The 18,288-nt window shown below is 41.4% G+C and overlaps 2 protein-coding genes across 3 annotated transcripts; both read right to left on the reverse strand.

Moving 5' to 3' along the window:
* Positions 1-209: 209 nt before the first annotated feature.
* Positions 210-4,213, reverse strand: syt18b (synaptotagmin XVIIIb). Of its 2 annotated transcripts, XM_077595989.1 has the most exons (5): positions 3,043-4,213; positions 2,045-2,970; positions 1,161-1,317; positions 436-547; positions 210-357 (listed from the first exon to the last, which is right to left on the reverse strand). In XM_077595989.1, exons 1-4 carry the CDS (start codon positions 3,185-3,187, stop codon positions 444-446), a joined length of 1,332 nt encoding a protein of 443 aa, XP_077452115.1. In that variant the 5' UTR covers positions 3,188-4,213; the 3' UTR covers positions 210-357; positions 436-443. The 2 variants fall into 2 exon arrangements, with proteins under 2 accessions (XP_077452115.1, XP_077452116.1); XM_077595990.1 differs by lacking the exon at positions 210-357 and having other exon boundaries at positions 452-693.
* A 145-nt stretch (positions 4,214-4,358) lies between these two features.
* Positions 4,359-18,087, reverse strand: LOC144071134 (AT-rich interactive domain-containing protein 3B-like). Its single transcript, XM_077595986.1, has 9 exons — positions 17,840-18,087; positions 16,424-16,981; positions 11,271-11,342; positions 11,121-11,193; positions 8,823-9,006; positions 7,744-7,994; positions 7,372-7,668; positions 6,123-6,212; positions 4,359-5,547 (listed from the first exon to the last, which is right to left on the reverse strand). The coding sequence occupies exons 1-9, from the start codon at positions 17,864-17,866 to the stop codon at positions 5,408-5,410; spliced, it is 1,692 nt and encodes a 563-aa protein (XP_077452112.1). The 5' UTR covers positions 17,867-18,087; the 3' UTR covers positions 4,359-5,407.
* Positions 18,088-18,288: the final 201 nt, after the last annotated feature.

Consider the following 18,288-nt stretch of genomic DNA (forward strand, 5'->3'; position numbering starts at 1 on the left):
TGGTCCTCACTGTATGGAGTTTGCATGTTCTCCCCAGGTGTGCGTGGGTTTTCTACGGGTACTCCAGTTTGCTCCCATATTCCTAAAATATGAATGCTAGGCTGGTTGAACACTCTAAATTGCCCCTAGGCATGATTGGTTGTCCATCTCCTTGTAGCCTGCGATTGGCTGGCCACCGATTCAGTCCGTAGTTATGTGGGTGTTACGTTCCTCGGAGGTTTCGGTCTGAACCGTGTGCCAGCGTGACGGCTCCCCTCGCTGGTTGCACGTGTCCCTCCAGTGAGCACGTCCCGCATCGGCGGCCTCGGCCCCGATGACGACCCGACCGAGGACTTTGCAATGTGACCTCGCGTGACTCTGATATGCAGCGAAAGGGGGAAGATGAATGCGAAAAGCTGATTAAATACACACACTCATGTCAAGAATGAGTCATACCTGCACGATTATAAACTCCAACATGAGCGGTAATTGGTGGATGTCTCCTGGTGGGAGGTCGAACAGGAAGTAGGAGTTCCAAACAGCAAACGAGGCTTCTTTCGTTTCTCTACTGCTGATCACAAGGCCGTCGTGATGCAGCTTGACCACTACTTGGTAGTCTGTACACAAATACTGATTGCAGCGGCTAGCAGTGAACGACCATCTGTCGATGCCATTGACGGTGGGAGACGCCCGAATCCATTTTGACTGGTCGTGCTGGCAACAATCGGTATGCGATTTTGTACAAGACATGATGACGATGTGTAATTCGAGAAATAGATACCACGCAGCATTTTGTCCTGTTGTGTAAATATCCATTGGATTCCAATCTACACTGACCTTTTCTGGTCCGTATGATGAAATAGAGATGATAATGCACGCAGTGCCATGAACATAATGCCTAGACATGCTAATGCAAATAAAGATTAGCCCTACCCTGGAGATTGAAACACTTCCCTATGAGGATTGTGACTAGTAAAGGATTAATCCACAATGTCATTTAAAACGGGATGATCACCCACTTCGTTCAGGTCCTGTAAGACATCCCATAATCCCTTTACCATTAAAAGCTAAAGGGAAATATTTTACCTCACCCCTCTTGAAGGGTTATATCGGCCCCCTCAGTTTAAATATGTGGTGCGGAGGAACACGGGGTGACAAGTTCGAGTGACCGGCAGTTTTACCTGGTGCGGTCGAAGTGTGAGCAAGGTTGTCCAGGTTGTCTGCCCTTAGGACGGCCACTTTGATCCGATGAGTGTGAGGGTTAAAGTGCAGAAGGATGAAGATCTGTGGAGGACAGCTGAGCCCCTTACACATCAGTACGTCATGGTAGGTCACACTCTGCAGCAAAAGAGGGTGTAAGTTCAAACAAAAGAGAAGGAAACTGACCATTGAATATTGTGCAATGTTATTTTGTTATGCTGTTTGCGTCATTACAGAATTTTAGGAATTTTTTGAAAAAAGGAGTCTGGAATTTTCTCATTTAACGCGACACATTCATGAGTATTAGATAAACTATCAAAAGGCATCATTATTTGAGCTTTTAACTTTGGCTTTTTCTCCTGTGCAGAAGCTAATTTTTTACCTAGCTGTTACTACTGCTCTTGTATTAAGACAATAATACAATAAAAGAATGTTCTTATTCTCATCATGTGTATAACAGAGTTGCAGGAGGTGGCGTAAGGCAAATGAACTACGACCACCCTAAACATCTTATCAGCCCAGATGTGTTAAGTACACTTAAAGACCACCCATACCCTTTACTGGCTAACTTGGAACCTATAGGCAACAATAAATCCAAAATAAATAAGTCTAATTACCTAATCATACCAAAGACAAATACGGCTCCGAGGATAGATGCTTGTACAACCAAACCATTTTTTTCTGATCCATTTACAAATAATGGAGGAATAGCAATTTTAGTAAAGTTCCCCACCAAGAAGAAAAATGACAAGAACATTCTAGAATGATCTTTGCTCAGACATTGTATTGCCGTCAATGGTAACGAACGAGCGTACAAATAAAGTTTTTCCTCAGTGAGAACCAACATTTTTCTTTGTACCCCAACCTTTTTAGACACCCATTTGCTTGACTTGATCTCCTTGGTGAAGTGAATCTCGCGTCCTGTGTCCCAGTCTCTTTCCCAACATTTAGCCTGCAGCTCACCCAAAACGTTGCTAGTCGCACCGTCCGTCACCCCCGCGTACACGGCAAGTCTTAGGGTGCACCTTTGGAGCTCCTCTGCGGAGCTTACATTTAAAAGCGTGACCTGAGGGAAGCCGTTTTGGACGGACGCTTGTACATAACACGGGTGGAGAGGCTGAAGGGAGGCCCACACTGACACGTCATCCAGCGTGAGAGATGACCCCGTGAGGCTGAGGATTGAAATTGTCGCAGATTGTCTGTCGGGGGAAAAGAGCATTGTAAAATGGAGGTGGGGTGTGGACGGCGCGCAGCTGGCGCTGGAGCCGTAACCCAATGAAACCAACGGGATGGGTTCCTCGTGTGGAATCGTGGAGGCACCGCCGGCCACAGTGCAGCGTCTCTGCAAGACCTTGGAAAAGAGTTTGGGGATAGAAGAAAAGGACGTATGGCTGCTGTCTATGGGCTTATAAAGGGGCGGGTTGCTGAAGCGGCGCAGGGAGAAAAACGTTTTGGGCAGCTCTTTTCGTTCCGATGTAGAACGGGTTTGACTGGAGAAGGACCAGGAAGTCAATTGGCCTTCAAAAGCGGCTGGGCTGGTGAATGTAGACTGGTAGTCCAGAGTGTCTCCGTCGAGCTCGTCGTATTGAAGGCCGGGCGTCGGCGGGGGCGCCGCCGAAGCGGCATCTGGGGTCGCGGAGTCCGGGGATGTCACACGTTCTTCCAGGGATGCCACACGTTCTTCGTCTTCTTCACAACAAATGCCGCTCCGCCACCAGCAGAGAACACATCCCGCCAGCAAGCACAGACAGAAAGTAATGAGTCCAACCAGAAGGAGAACTTGAAGGTGAACTGAAGACAGAGGGGGGGAAAATGACGGAATTACAAATGATTTGTTGTGAGGCCGTTGGGAAGCGCTTTTACCTTCTAATTGTTTGGTGAAGAGCACCTGCACAAGGAGCCAGAAGAAGAGCACAACCATGATGATCTCGATCATCCCCTTGGAGCAAAAGAGCATCACAGATTGCCAAAGAGGCTGGCCCGGATACTCCTCGTCGTGATAAGGCATGGATCCGGTTTAGTCCCAACCAAGCGATTAGATCACGCCAATACAAGATTTCTTCCTAGTTTAGGCAATTTACCGAACCATTCTCACTTTCAGCTTCCCCACGTGCTGTCGAAACATCTGGATTGTCCATGCGACATAACAGAATTGAATGATAATGTAGGTGAAGAACAAAAAATGAGGCTATTCCAGAATTTGGAGGGGAGGCTGGAAATTCCACTTTGGAAAAACAAAAAAAACCCACACAATTTTGGTAGTCGCTCCTTCTAAAAGTAGGGCAGCGAGTTCCACATCTACGCAAGCATTATTGCTTTCTGGAGGGTTGGCTTTATTTGCGGTGATCCTGGTCTGGTAATGCCTCTCACGGTCTGTGCATGCTTCTTTCCTAGCCCACACTGAACCAGCTGTCGATCCAGCAGAATCAACGCGTAATAACCTATCCCGACGATAAATCCCCCAATCCGCCCCCACCGCCCATGAAATCTTAGCAACAGAGTTCGTGTTTTTGTGACCGTCATAATCCAAACGACTTGTTTCTCCAATTGTTAACAACATTGAAATGACCACACACACAAAAAACAGCATTAGCGTGCAATCCTTGAGCATCTTCTGTCGCAAAGGAACAGTACGATACAGAAAAACAAATCCGAACTATATCAATATTAATCTTTTTACACATGATAAATGTTGGTGAATATTTCAAGTCTTTCTACACATCTGGCACCACTATTTGAGTATTTTAAAAAATAGAAAAATAATCTCCATGGCTCATGGCTGCCCCTGGACAGCGACAGACAGGCAATCCAATTATTGGAATGTTCATGTTTCAGTGTCATAAACAGCAATATATGTCCAAAACTCATTTCCACTGTGAGGGCTGGCAGCGCAAAGAGAAATAAAACGTTGAGCTCTGTTATCCTAGAACCAAGCAAAAAGGAACTATTAAACAAAGCTGTGTGAGTGGTTGGTTAAAAATTGTGCATTGAAAAACATCATTGCGGACTCAGACATTCTTTATAATATAAAGAATCCTATAGTGTTGTCATACCCTATTTGTAAAATAAAATGTGTCAACTTGAACTGAACAGTTTTTGACACAGTCTTTCAAAAGGTAGAAACTTTTCCTGACGTCAAATAACTGCATTAAATTGCCCTTGGCTGAATTTGAGAACCATTGGACAGCACACATATTATTTATTCCACATGACCATATATCCACCAAATGTTTTCAAAGAGCAAACACAGGGCTTTGCTGTTTACACTTGTCAAGTTGTCAGTAACATTTAGTGTGAAATTTAACTTGATTGTCCGCCTACAGTACATGTCAGCAGATGGCTACATCAGCTCTTGCTGCTTTAACAATTGCATATTTCTCTCGAGGATTGAGGTAGCACTGGTTCAGTCCAACGTGAGGTCAGTAATGATACATTCGTCGCCTATACAAAAATACATCACAGCACAGTTACGGGTCCAGCGGACATTCCTGAGTACAGAAATCCCCCCCAAACAACCTTTCTAATGAGGTAAGCATGGCATCTCTTCTACACAAATGACTATCAGCAGATATGTTCAAGGCAGAACTATGATCATTAAATAAAGAAAATAAAATAAAAAAACTACAACCAGCAAACGTTGCTAAAACCCCCAGTAATTCCAAAAAAGTCCTGCGGTACCTGAAGTGTACACATTTCCCTGAAGGTCGCCATGAACTTTACTCGCCACAACCAGCCACATATCAAGTTATCAAGTTAAATCATATATACCGTCTATGCTGAACACAAAACCGAACTAGGACATTGAGCTAAGGCTTTTTTGGTCTTCATTCACTTTGGCAACATCGCTGTTCTATTGGCATCGGAACAAGATGATAAACTAGTTAGAGATGTCGCAAAAAACAGCATTGATTCTCTCTCAGCACTGAAAAGACACTTTTACGTGAACATCACTACAATTCCAAATAAAGCTCACATCGGGAACTAAGCTTCACGAGTTACATTTCATAGCTTTCCGAGGCTACAGGCTTAACAATACAGTATGAATGCAAACTAACGGCAAATATATCGTGGAAAAACATTGAGCGTGTCGAGCCCGACAGACTGAACCGTCTGACTAAAAGAAATGAAACCGATTAGCCGACATTTTAAACGGCCCTTGCCTGACAAGGCAGCAACTACAGTCTATACCGCTCTGTGATAATGGTACAGATAGTTTAAAAAAATCTTTTTAATTTGGCCCCTTTGAAGAAGTGGAGGAAGAAGAGGAGGGGCTATGAGAGGAGGAAAAGGCACTGAAACCACTTGTCCCTGCTTGGTTCACAGCCTGAGAGACCACCGGAGCGCCAGACTTTTGGGCAAACAGCGTTCCTGTTGACAAAAATGACCACAAGATTTCATTTGATGTGTTTTGAGGTACAAGGAAATTCAACTTTTAAATCTTTACAAGGCAAGGGATTTTTATTAAAAAAAAACATCTCTCTACATACCATGTTGACATCACATTTCAGGTGAGGGAGACCACAATATTAATATTGCATGTACATAAAAATGGGATGTCATGGAATAAATACATTTGTAAATGGATAAAATGTTAATAAAACAACATCAGTACCATTAAAATGAGTAAATAGAGAAATACATTCTAGATAAGCAACACTCCAAAGTGAATGTATTTTTTTAATTTTATTGCATTTAACTCATTGCCCGCCATTAACAATAGTATTCATCCAACTCATCTAAACTGAGTGCGACTGGGCGTGAAAGCACATATTTTAGGGTAATTGATGCCAGTAGGCCGCCAATCTATTTTGAATAGGAGGTTTGGCAGAAATGGTCCACTGCCACTCCTCCCAAGAAACATTGATTTGACATCTAACGCCGTCAAGGCTGCCAATGAATTAAATGAGCACCTTATAAAGGGATGTCAATCAAGTCGGACTTGCCTGAGTACACGGTGCCGTTGACTTCCACAGACACGCTGATACTGGCCGCTCCATTAGTGGAAATACTCAGAGACAGATCCTGTTTGCTCTCTGGGGGAAAACAACAGAAAGCATTAAATGGCCGCTTCCTGTGAGCTGTTGTCAGCTTAGCTAACCTCATGTTGCTCGCACACCACTTTGTGTTTTTCTGCAATCAGCACAACACAAAGGAGAATGATGCATTTTAGAGAGGTTTTCTAATAAAGCAGAACAATGAATTTGATTTACAACACTGCACAACTTTTCATAGTATCACAATACATAATGCAAATGGTGAATTCTATACTTAAACATTCTCTGGTTGAGTGTCAAGTGTAAATTATTACTATTTTGTCCCCTTGTCTTACACTCTTATAACTCTTGTAAGCAGTCAGTTACAAAAAGGGAAAAGGGGGGGTGCCGTATGAGTGAAATTTGAATCTGAAGTGGCCAATCGCTGCCATCATCTGGCAGCTGCGCAGTATCACGAGTGAACTAAACCAGTGGATCTTTGCCATGGAGATGTGAAGCATCCTCCCAAACTCGTCATTGTCAGGGAAATGTTTTTTTTCCCTTGGTTTGAACCTCTGCTGCACTCACCCTTTATATGGCTTTCATAATGGGATAACATTGTTAAAGGAGCAATAGGTAATATTTGCACTATTTGCACTTCATTAAATGGGCCTAATATTCCAATACACATTAAATGAATGTGACATCAATGGCAGCCAATGAGTTAAGCGAGTTTCCTGTACGGGTTAAAAAAAAAGAAGTGCATCAAAGGGTTAATACGTGGCCAAAAGTTCGGATAGGGACTCGGTTCAAAATATGTACCGTATTTTTCGGACTAAGACACGCCAGCCAGAAAAAAAAATGCCCAATGAAGAGGAAAAAAGTATATATAATTCAGACTGGAGTATAAGTCGCATTTTAGGGAGGGTAATTTTTTATTTGATCAGAAACCAAGAACAAACATACTCCATATTAAAAATAGTTAAATGGGGACCAACAGGATAAATAGGCACCTGTTACACCTACAGGTTTTGGATAACTATGGCCTAAAAAAGGGCTTTCAGTGGTCAGAAAGGGACAAAAAAAGATAAGTCGCACTGGAGTATTTGTAAACTATGAAAAAAAGTGCGACTTATAGTCCGGAAAATACGGTAATTGGGAAACATGGTTCACTGGAGTGAATGAGTTGACGAGGAGCACGAGGAGGAGGAAGACTCACCATGGCCATTGTTGAGCTTCAGAGGGTTGAAGTGGGAGGCCATGGCCAGAAGGTTCTGTTGGAAGGCCTGCTGCATGAGCCTCTGTTGTTCTTCCGCCAGACGCATCATTTTCCTCTCCGGGCCATCAGCGCGCTCCAGCCTTTCTCGAAGATGCTCCAGAGTGGCAGCTTGGGCCAATTGCTGCTGCTGCTGCTGCTGTTGTTGTTGTTGTTGATGATGATGATGATGTTGCTGTTGTTGCCCAAGTGCCAGCGCCATGGGGACCCGGCTGGGGATCACCGGAGTCGAGGCTTCATCTTGAAGATCAAGCAGAGTCCGTTTAAACCGAGAGAGAAAATTAAACATGAGGATAAATGAGGCACTTTTCATACCTGGATTTTTCTTGACATTTGGGCTAATTGACTGACTGGATGTGTTATGTCCAGACGTGGGGGTCTGCACGGTGGGCGAGGAGAGGAGATTGTGCGCAGCAGAAGTGGGAGAAGGCGAGTAGCGGTACAAGCTGTTGGTGTAGCTGGGACGACGACCTTCTCGGCGGTTACTGTCGATGGCCGCCTGCAGCTCTCCTGGAGAACTCAGACCCTTCTTTTCGCACTCAAAGGGGTACAGGTACTTCATGTACCTAAACAGAGATGTGAAGAGTGCACAAATGTGCAGTGAAAAAAGTCATGTTTAATGATTGACATTATCAATAGATAAAGTGGGACTGCTGATTCATGGAATGAACACGGTGTGCCTTTTCGCAGGGTAATAATAAACCGAGATATAACACTGGGGAACGAAATTGGTGGTGATTTAAGTCTGACAATTGTTTTAACGCGGGGAAGAACGCCTGGTATACTAAATTGGCAGCCACTATATTTGCTTGCCAGTTTGTGTCTATTGCCATAAAGTAGCCAAAGCGGCTAGATTTGTGAGATCACAAGATTTAAAATACCAAAACAAAAAAATCCCAGCTCAAAATACAAACAGGCCACCCTTTTTTAAATTAAAATCCAAAAAGGCAATACTCATTTCAATTTGTATTTTTTATAGCAATTAGCTGTAATTGATATTTTAAAGTTTATTTTTTTTTAATCAATTTTATTTTACCTAGAATATATATATATATATATATATATATATATATATATATATATATATATATATATATATATATATAATGTGTTGTCTTTCCCTTTAAAAAAAAGAAGAAAAATATACTGTGCTTGTTTAACTGAAAAAAAATGTAATATTGACATGCAATGAAATGAACAGGCATAATTGCAATTTTTATGTAACACTATTATACTATTATGTTGTTTGCTAGTTGTGTACAAGTAGTAACACAATGTGGAGAAGAACTGAGCAAATCTGAAATGAGTATGTCAGTTGCAGTTTTAATAATCAAAATAAGTGTTTTGTTTTTTGAATTTTTCCCCAATGCCGACGGTAGTGAAAAGACACGTACTGCGTGCGGAGTGTGAAAGCAGCGCTAGTAATGGACGTGGGGAGGTTGAGACCTCTGGTGATCTCCCTCCAGATCTTCTTGTTGATGACCTCTACCAAGCCTCCCTTCTCAGTCACCAGCTTATACAGCTTAAACAGGTCCAACACCTGTTTGGCCATAATGGGGATACGGTTGACAGGTGTACCTGCGGGAAGACGCACACACAATAATTACGCTAATACAAAGTATACACTTAAAGTTGCGGTAACAAAGGTTTTGCACAAGTGGGAGTAAGCAGTATATAGACTAGAGCTGGGCAATAAGGACAAAAAAATGATCACGATTAGATTTTTCATATTGTCCAATCTCGATTCATTTCAGAATTTTCTTTTAAACTTGGTTCTCTAGGTTTTATTAACCCATAATAAAAAAAATATATTAAAAAAAAAAAAAAACACCAGTTAAATATTTTCTTCACATATGACTTGTTTTGACAGTTAAATGAGGAAAATTGATGCTTTTGTCAGTTGGTGTCCAAAGGTTACTAGTTTGTATTTTAACAGCCTAGAGATTTGTTATTTTCTTAGTTGTGTTCAGTTATAATAAAATGCTTGAAAAAAATATATTGGATTCTTATTGAGTTACTATGAGCTATCGCCCAATGGCAATTTGTATGTCATTATTTCATAAGCCTATTCAACTTTAGTCTCAGAATTTAATTTCAAAATGTATTTATTGATGAATACCAAGTCATTGGGAATCATAATTTTGAAAGATTTTCTCTAAATTTAATTCAATTTGGCACTGTAAATTAAAAACCTACTGATCACATCGCCACTGTTTTGTCAGCCACTTAATAATAATAACGATGTTAAGTGGATCCTTTGTGTTTCATTGTTTTATCATGCAGCAAATAACATTTGCATTATAAATTGAGTTTGTCTTTTTCTGCATGATGACATGACCAGCTCATGAATAAACTCAATAAATATATAAAAGTGGATATAAAGTATGGACAGATTTAGCGATCCTCCTGGAGAACAGTGCTTTATTTCGAAAGGATGTTTTATTTTGGATCAGTGCCAAACTTCCTTTCCAGCACGGTGGAATTGTGTTAGCATTATGCGGTCAGGCCAAAATAGACTTCTTCATCAAGCCTACCCTTCCATCCACCATTTTGTTTCTAACGGGCGGTGGAATTTGTCAGATTTATTAGTACGCTCGCGAATACCCATTTTGTTTGTCGTGAATGCAGCCAATCTTGTCGTAGCTCGAAGTGGTGTAATCTAGCCTTTAAAATAGACCTCTATTACACTGTATGCATAGTACTTCCATTTGAAATGGGAAGGCTGGAAGTGAATGATCATGTTTTACATAGTTCCATTGACAGGGAGGGAGCCACAAGGAATTCATGTCAGGTAAAATGGTTCAACATGTATGGTGAGTGAAGCTTATTTCTGATGAGCTTGGGGGATGGGTGTAATTCTGCAGCAACAGCTTTGTTTGAGAATTGATTTGAGAAAAGTGTGGGGGGTGGGATGGGAAAGCGGGATGGAGAGCAGCAGTGGCTGCCAATCACGGCCACAGCCTGAGCCTCTGTAGGAAAGCCATTTAATGAAGAAGGCTAAGTAAAGTTGTAGAAATAAGATTAGTTTGGGCTAAGCACGGACACATGCGCCGTTGGCCTTAACGTGACCTGTAGGGTTACTGACTGTGTTACTTTTTGATCACGAAGGTTAAATAAAAACAAGTTGAGTTGCAACTCCAAAAACTAAATATTGGTTATTCCATAATTAGAGGACATTTGGCATCAAAATTCTTGAAGAAGCCTTTTTCTGATTTTTTTTTGCTACAGATTTATTAATAATACTGTAGATAATAAAGTTTTAATTAGCTCATCTTAAAAATCAATAGTAAAGTTTCCATTTCATGTTTTGGTGTTTATAATAGTTGGCATAATCGAGGGGTTGCAAACTAATGTTAGTTTTTTTCCTGGGAGTAGAACCTGGAAAAAAAAAATAATAATAATTGTCTTATTCTGATTACCATATTTTCTGGACTATAAGTTGCATTTTTTTTCATAGTTTGGCCTGTGACATATGTTTTTTTTTCTTTTTAGGCGTGGGACGTAAAATGTCCAATTCAGGAATGATCAAGTGTTAGAAGAACAACTTTGCCCTGTATTGTTTGTTACATTTTCACTACTAAGAACATTGAAGAAATGAGTTACGCATTAAGCCACAGCCAAGGAAAATATCCCTTACTAAAGTGTTTGATTTTGCTGTAAAAGTTCAACTTTGAAGGCTAGCAAGGATTCACCTCGCTTTTGCATGAAGACAAACAGATCATCAAGAAATTCCTTGCGCTGGGGGTCGTTGTCTAGTTCATAAAGCTGGGAACAAAAGGGAAAAGCTTATGAGCGTCATTGCTTGTAAAATGAGAAAGACGGTCTTCACTGAGTAGACTGACCTTTGCAAAGTCCCTGGACGGTTCCGCTCTTCCGCGTCCTGCTTCGTTCTCCTCGGCCCAGATGGGAGCTCTCTATGGTTACAAGGAGAAGAGAGCACTTGACACTTTAACGGGCCTTCTTAGGCCAATGCAATTAGAGTTTTCATGCACGTTGCCCCATATACAATTTCAACATTCTTCAAAATACTTGTATTTCACCTATTGCATTCAAAAGGGAACCTAGTGCCCCCACGTAAAGGGTGCCTGTATTTCTCGACTGTGTACACATAATACATCATTTAAAGGGGGAGAGTAAACTCAGAGCTGTGACCATTCGAAAGGAGATACCTCCATTGTCATGAGGTAATTGGATGTGACATGTTATTGCTTCAAGAGTCGCTGCTTCGTGTGACCGTTAAAGGATAAAAAGGTCAATCTGTGTGGAGATATCATTGTCCCACAGAGCGATGATATGAACACGTAAATATTAGGCCAAGAGGACGTTGCATCACCGTATCGAGTTCTTCCATCCAAGTCACCGTTTGACGTCTTTGTTGACACCACAACCGTACGTGGTCGGCCCTCGGTCCTACGCAGTTCACAATTCAGTACAATTTTATGTTTGGGACTAAAACAAGGGTGTGTTTTAGACAACACGGCATGCTTGTACCTGGCAGGTTCGCCTCGTCCATTCATCACACCTGTGCTTTATCAAAATAATGGATTGTTGTGGTTCTTGCTCGGATTGCGATAGTAACATATCTGTTGTTTTTGCTTGACAACCAAAACCATTGTTGAACGAATGATTCCATAACAACATTTCACCCGCTCAGCTATTATACACATGGGAACCAAAACAAAACAAAACAACTGCAATTCTCCTTATATTTACAGTACAAACAAACCCACTTTAGATTATTTAGTCTCGACCAAAGAATCAGTTATTAGAGGATTTTTCCAGAGCCTGATAGACACTTCATCAATTTTGACTGGGAGGGCTGGCAGGGATCATTCACTTGTTGGACCTCTATCCCTGTCAACAGCACTGAAACATGTCCATTCTACGCCAACACGCCCAGTTCAAATAGATGTAAAACTATAATTATGAAACTCCACACGGACAATCATTTAACAAGAATTTACACAATGTTATCCCTGATTGCGCGGTCATACCCAAATCTGTCCTGTCTTACCTCTTCCAGTCCAGTATTTCCTTGGTTCGGGTGAGCGAAAAGAACAGTTTCATTAGTTTTTACCTCAAAACGCCCCAATGTAAATGTTGGCCCTCAGTCTCTACTTGGTATTATTTGTCTTGCCACGCAGCTTGAATATAAATGATTGTCTGCAACCTCTTCTCACGCAAACCTCACCCTAGGCTAGCTTTTGATACATGTAATAGCTCGGCTTAGAATTTCTAATAAAAGGCCTTTCTACTCCCCCGTGCAGAAACCCTATTGACACAAAGGTAGATAAACATCCCAGTCCTTTCACCATCAAATGGAAATAAAACCCTGCCCCCCTTATTGATGAGCAAGTGAGACCTACTGTGGCTCTATTAACAAAAGAGCTGGCAGTTAATTGCTCACAGAGCTTTCACACATCCAACTCTGGGAATGCTGATAGTATTCAGTATGTAGGTCAGCAAAAGGTTGCTTTTGTTACACTACAAATTCCACTTTTTACTACTCGCAAAATCATTTCCGTTACTTGACATCCATTTGCGTGTCATGTGTGAGGTTTCATTTTAGACCCCCTTCCCTTGTTTTTAATCGATTACCAAAGGATTCATTATAAAACCATTTAGGGGAACAAAAGTGAAAAGTTGAAGCAGCAGGGGCTAAAATCTGATGCCAAATCAAATTATTCTGCCTTTATTCTCCCATACAAATCTACATCATTTATCCGGCCCCATGCTGTGCAAACGGGGGGCTTTTTAACCCGGCTTAAAGCCTGTGTCCGGTGTGTAAAGGGTGTCCAGCGTGGGGAATCTTCTATTGTATCGACAAAGACGGCTCAATAAAGGCTAACAAAACTAAAATGAAGGGAAAGTGTACAGCCATGATCACATACCTGTCAACCTCAGCCAATTGCTCCCCATATTAATGATTGCAATTCCCCTTATTAAGTGATTTAAAAAAAAACGTACAAATGCAACGCGGTACATTTTTACTCACATAGGGCACACTTAAAAGTCTAAAATTTTCTCCAAAGTCGACGGGGTGCCCAATCAGTATGCACTGAATTCAAGATTCTGTAGATGTCGGTGTATGACGCTGACAGCTCGACTGTCTGGGTACATTGCTTGCTGATGCACTATAGTTGTATAGTGAAAAGGCGGATGGGTGAAAGGGAATGACGATGACGTTTTCAGTGACCGAGATGATCAGGATTAGAGCCGAAATGGGTAAAACGAGATCGCTTTTACAAAAAACTTACTTATAAAAATCCAGTCCAAAAGTTGTTATACGGCGTACACAATTTCAAATGATACAAAAAAAGTATAAAATACGGCAAAAATGTATAATTTGACGGTTATGTGATCATGTACTGCCACAGCATTTCTGGAAATGTAAGAAATAACATTAAAACAGTAGTAAAGTAGTTTGACAGTGATAATGGGCAAGATGCCAAAGTTACTGTGTAGTCAACTGTAAAAACAGTTCTTCTGGTTCGTCAGTTGTCATTAATGCAACTCAGTGAGTTAAACGTGGTTTATCGAGGTTTGATAGTGGAGGGAAGTGATCCAAAAGTGAATCTACATCTGAGGATTTTCACTTGCAGGTGATAGCCCGCACCTCACATACAAAGGCCTTGTGAAAAATCACAGTTCGACACGAATCTGAATGGCTTCTGGGGGTTCAAACGCAAGGGAGAATTCAACTGTGCCAGAAAACATTTAACAATCCCGCACTGCATTTTTAACAGCACGCGATTAACAGGGAGTGCTGGTTTTAACACAGCCTCAAGTGCCATGCTGAAGAAAGGACTAGCATTCTCATTGTGGTGGCCATTATGTATTGATTACTTGCATGTGAATTTCAGTGCCATTTAGTGTTGCTAGGAGACAACGAAATTATGCAGGGCTGTCCACTGAGCTGCCACGAGTTGTTTGGGGACATCAGAGTGGGAAAAGATTTTTTTTAGACCGCCTGAAGGAAAAATAAAAAATAAAAAAAACGCTTAATTTGGTTTTCTTGGAGAGGACACCAACAAAAATCGCTACTCCTTCATTACTCTTGGACGGATAAGAATGAAATGTGGAAGGTGTATTCTAGGAATGCATACCGATCGATCCTCTGACCCGGATTTGGATCTCATGGCTGGAATGCATTAATGAAATCAATACATTACAGAATTAAAACTGATTCTGTGTCATTTGTGGACGTCTCACAATTAAATCTGTTCGTTATATTGTAGGTATGTGTACACATTGATACATGGAGGCCTATTTCTTACTTTTTTGTCTCGGGGCTGATTGATTACATTAGATGTTGCGGACTTATTGTTGCTAACAGAAAGGGCCGGGCGGTCGTAGTTCATTTTGAATTTTTTTTTTTTTTAAATCTCAATAATTAATGAGACATTACACTGAGTAGGTAAAGAAACTCAAAATAAAAATTAAAAAACTAAGCTTACAATGCACACTGAAAGTGTACATTTTATACATTTGTAGGTACTAAATTTATTTTATTAAGTCAACTTTGCTGGGGAAAACAGCCCAGCATTCCATCTAGCTGAAGGTTTTATTAATTAGAGCGTATTACTTTGGGAGGGTACAAGGGAGATTGGTTTTAGTTGGAAAAAAAAGAACAAAAAAAACCACTCAAATTGGATAAGAGAGAACAGTAACTATGGCAGCAGCATACAGTGGAGCAGAACAAACAAATGCTTTTCCACTCTAAAGCAGAATGCAGCATGGAAATGTATATGCACCTGTTGCCATTCAAACAACAGCATAATAGCTTTGTACCAAACACCCTCTAATAGCTCATCGAGTAAATAAATAACTGAAATCCTTTGACATTAAATATAAAATTGATATGCTACAACTTAAAAGGTACAAGCCCCGTTTTAACCGATTCACACTGGCATAGGGAACCTTTTCATTGCTCTTAAAAAAGTAATGGTTCATGCCAGAATTCAGGTTTTTCCACAAAATATTGGAAAATTCGAATAGCATCAATTCCCATAGCCGAAACATATATTTCAATTCAAAATCAGGCAAACCACAATTGTATTCAGTTTTTGCCATATTGCACAGTACCGCTAAAATTTCATTTAAAAAAAATGCATTCCTTATTTCCCATGTCACAATTAATATTAATTAAAGACCCCAAATTTTATTTTCTATTTAATCCTATTCATTTTAAACTCGGACCCACACAGAAATCTATTGGTGATCAATTTCTTTGACCAAGTGACAGAAAAAAACCAACAAAAAATGACCCAAAATCAACTGGCAGAACAGCAAAAAGTGACTCAGCAATACACAAAAGTCACCAAAAATTTGAATCATTATGTAAAAACCCAAAACATACTGTGAATGACAAGGAACTGCTTTAAAAAAGCGATTTTAACATTATTACAAACCCATGCTTCTAGTATACCAATGGGCTAAGGTTTCCACATTATTATCATTCATTTGGTTTTGTGATATTTCTAATATAAAATGTGTTGTTGGCTCAATAAAAGTTTGAAAAACACTACACTACAATATCTAATTTTGCAAGATTTAGTCCTTGTAGTGAAAATACATCGTTTTAAATTGCACTTTGTCCGTCCGGCTCAACTGAGCCAGCTGGCTTGAACGACAGCCAAGAGGAATTAGTCGAGCTGGTGGCATTTTATCAAGAGTACACCATATAATTGAAGTAGAAGCTCGATGGTGCGGACGGTAATTGAGAACTATCACACTATGGGCACTTTGCCAAAGAGGTCACATTCCTTCTTTGAGCCTACGGATGAAGGGGGGTACAGATGTTTGACCAGAATACAGAATCCAACAACTACCCTATTCAACTAGTAATTCGCTACCATTGACATAAATATACGTGCAACCTTTTTGGATTGGGAGAGGCTGACAGCAAGTTATTGCTGCTAGCAGCTCCTATTCATCATGAATTGAACGCCCTTCCCCGTCCGTCAAAGGCACCGAAACGTGTTCATTGGCTTACTTGTTTCAGGGGTTCGTCGTAGGCCCAGTCAGTGAAGCCGTTGGCTGACGTGTAGGCAGGAGGGCCGACAGGAGACGCCAACTCCTTTTCCTCCTCTTCCTGTTTCACGGCTACAGCTGGGGGAGAGGACTTGCCGGCCACTGGGTCAGAATATGGAATGAAAGGGAGGCTCGGGACCTGCTGCAGTCGGGGTTTTTGGGCCTGCTGATTGTCCACATTCATCGCCATCTCCTCCTCATCTTCAGAGTCGTCATCGTCCTCACCATCGCCCTCATCCTCCTCCTCCTCTTCCCCAATGTTAACGCCGCTCGGGTGATCGTTGCCAGCTTGCTTGGCGAACAGATCCGGTCGGCCACCGGACTGGGCCCGGGCCGCCGCCGCCACGGCGGCGTGTTGAGCGAAGAGGAGCTGAGCTTGAAGGAGGTGTTTCTCCTGGAGGTTCAAGTCTTGTTTGGCTTCTTGCTGTCTCTGGAGTTGCTCCATCAATGCTTCCAGCTTCAAGCCGGCAGGACTGGGCTGGGCGCACCTTGTGGTGCTGCTCTCCTCAGATAAACCGGACTAAGACATACACAACACCATTGCTTTCATTTGAGACAGTCGGTGATATATAAATGCACTTATTTTATTTGAATTGAAGCCAAATAAAAGTATTCTTGATGATCAATAGCTAAAAAGACCAATCACAACAATAGCTCATTAGAAAAATTATAGCAATTAAATTGACAGGTTTTTAAATAAATAAATATTTTTGTACAGTAAGTCCCCCCCCCCACTAGATAAAAGATAAATTCACTTAGCGTTATCTTGCATTTTTGCAATGTATTTATGATCGCTATCTAAACATTAGCATATTAGCTACCCGGCTAATATCACCCCCACTTATACTACCATGAATAGCTCATGAATCTTTTTATCTTCCCATCGCTCTATTAAATGTTTTACCACTGTCACAACAAAAATATCTAAAGATGGCGAAAAAACAACACAAGCGAAAGCTCGTAGGTAATTTTGTACCGTTTACTGATTTTTTTCCTGCCAACAGCCTTATTAAAATGGACCATCTCATCCTACCAAACATAAAAAAAATGAAATTAAGCCAGTGTGTTCCGAAGAACGAGCTAATTCATATAATATGTGTGTTTTATAATGTTTTTTTAAGAGGAACCTTACCCAGAGGAAGGCGTCCAATTGTGGGATAGTAAACATTTGTACAGGGTGGTCGACCAGGAAACTTTGAACGTGCTTTCGCTTTCTAATGTTCAATTTGATACAAATAGTTGACTTTTAAGCGAGATACGCGTTCGAGCAAATACTACTTAGGCAACTGTGTGAGGTTGAGGTGAGCCAGCAGATATGTGGCCTGCGGGGCTTTTTGTCGGGGGGGGAAGCTCGAACCGAGTGGTCGTCGACACTCACCATTTGCCCCTTGGAGTAATCCATCATCTCCGATCGACTGTCCCGACCTTCTTTTTGGACATCGCACGAGCCTTTCGGACGGGAGAGCTGGATCGGAACCAAAGTGACTTGCTTGCTCGGTTTCTTCTTTAGGGAGAAAAAAACGTGTGGAGGAGAGGAGGCGGAGGAGGAGGAAGGGAGGGAGGAGGCTGAAGAGCAGAAGGTGGGGTCACGCACGACAAGCTGCGCGGTCACAGTGCATGGAAACTACAAAACGTCCTTTTTTTCTTTTTCTTTTTAAACAACCCCTCCCATCCCAACTTGGGTAAATGAATGAATGAGGTCCACCCACTGGTCGTAAAAGTGAATTTCCTTGCAGACACACAACAGCAACCGATGTGTTGAGGCTAAAACAGCGGTGTCCACACTACTACAACCCGCAGCAAGTTATGGACATTTCATTGAATAGG

Source organism: Stigmatopora argus, chromosome 3 (genome assembly GCF_051989625.1).
Source record: "Stigmatopora argus isolate UIUO_Sarg chromosome 3, RoL_Sarg_1.0, whole genome shotgun sequence".
NCBI lineage: Eukaryota > Metazoa > Chordata > Actinopteri > Syngnathiformes > Syngnathidae > Stigmatopora > Stigmatopora argus.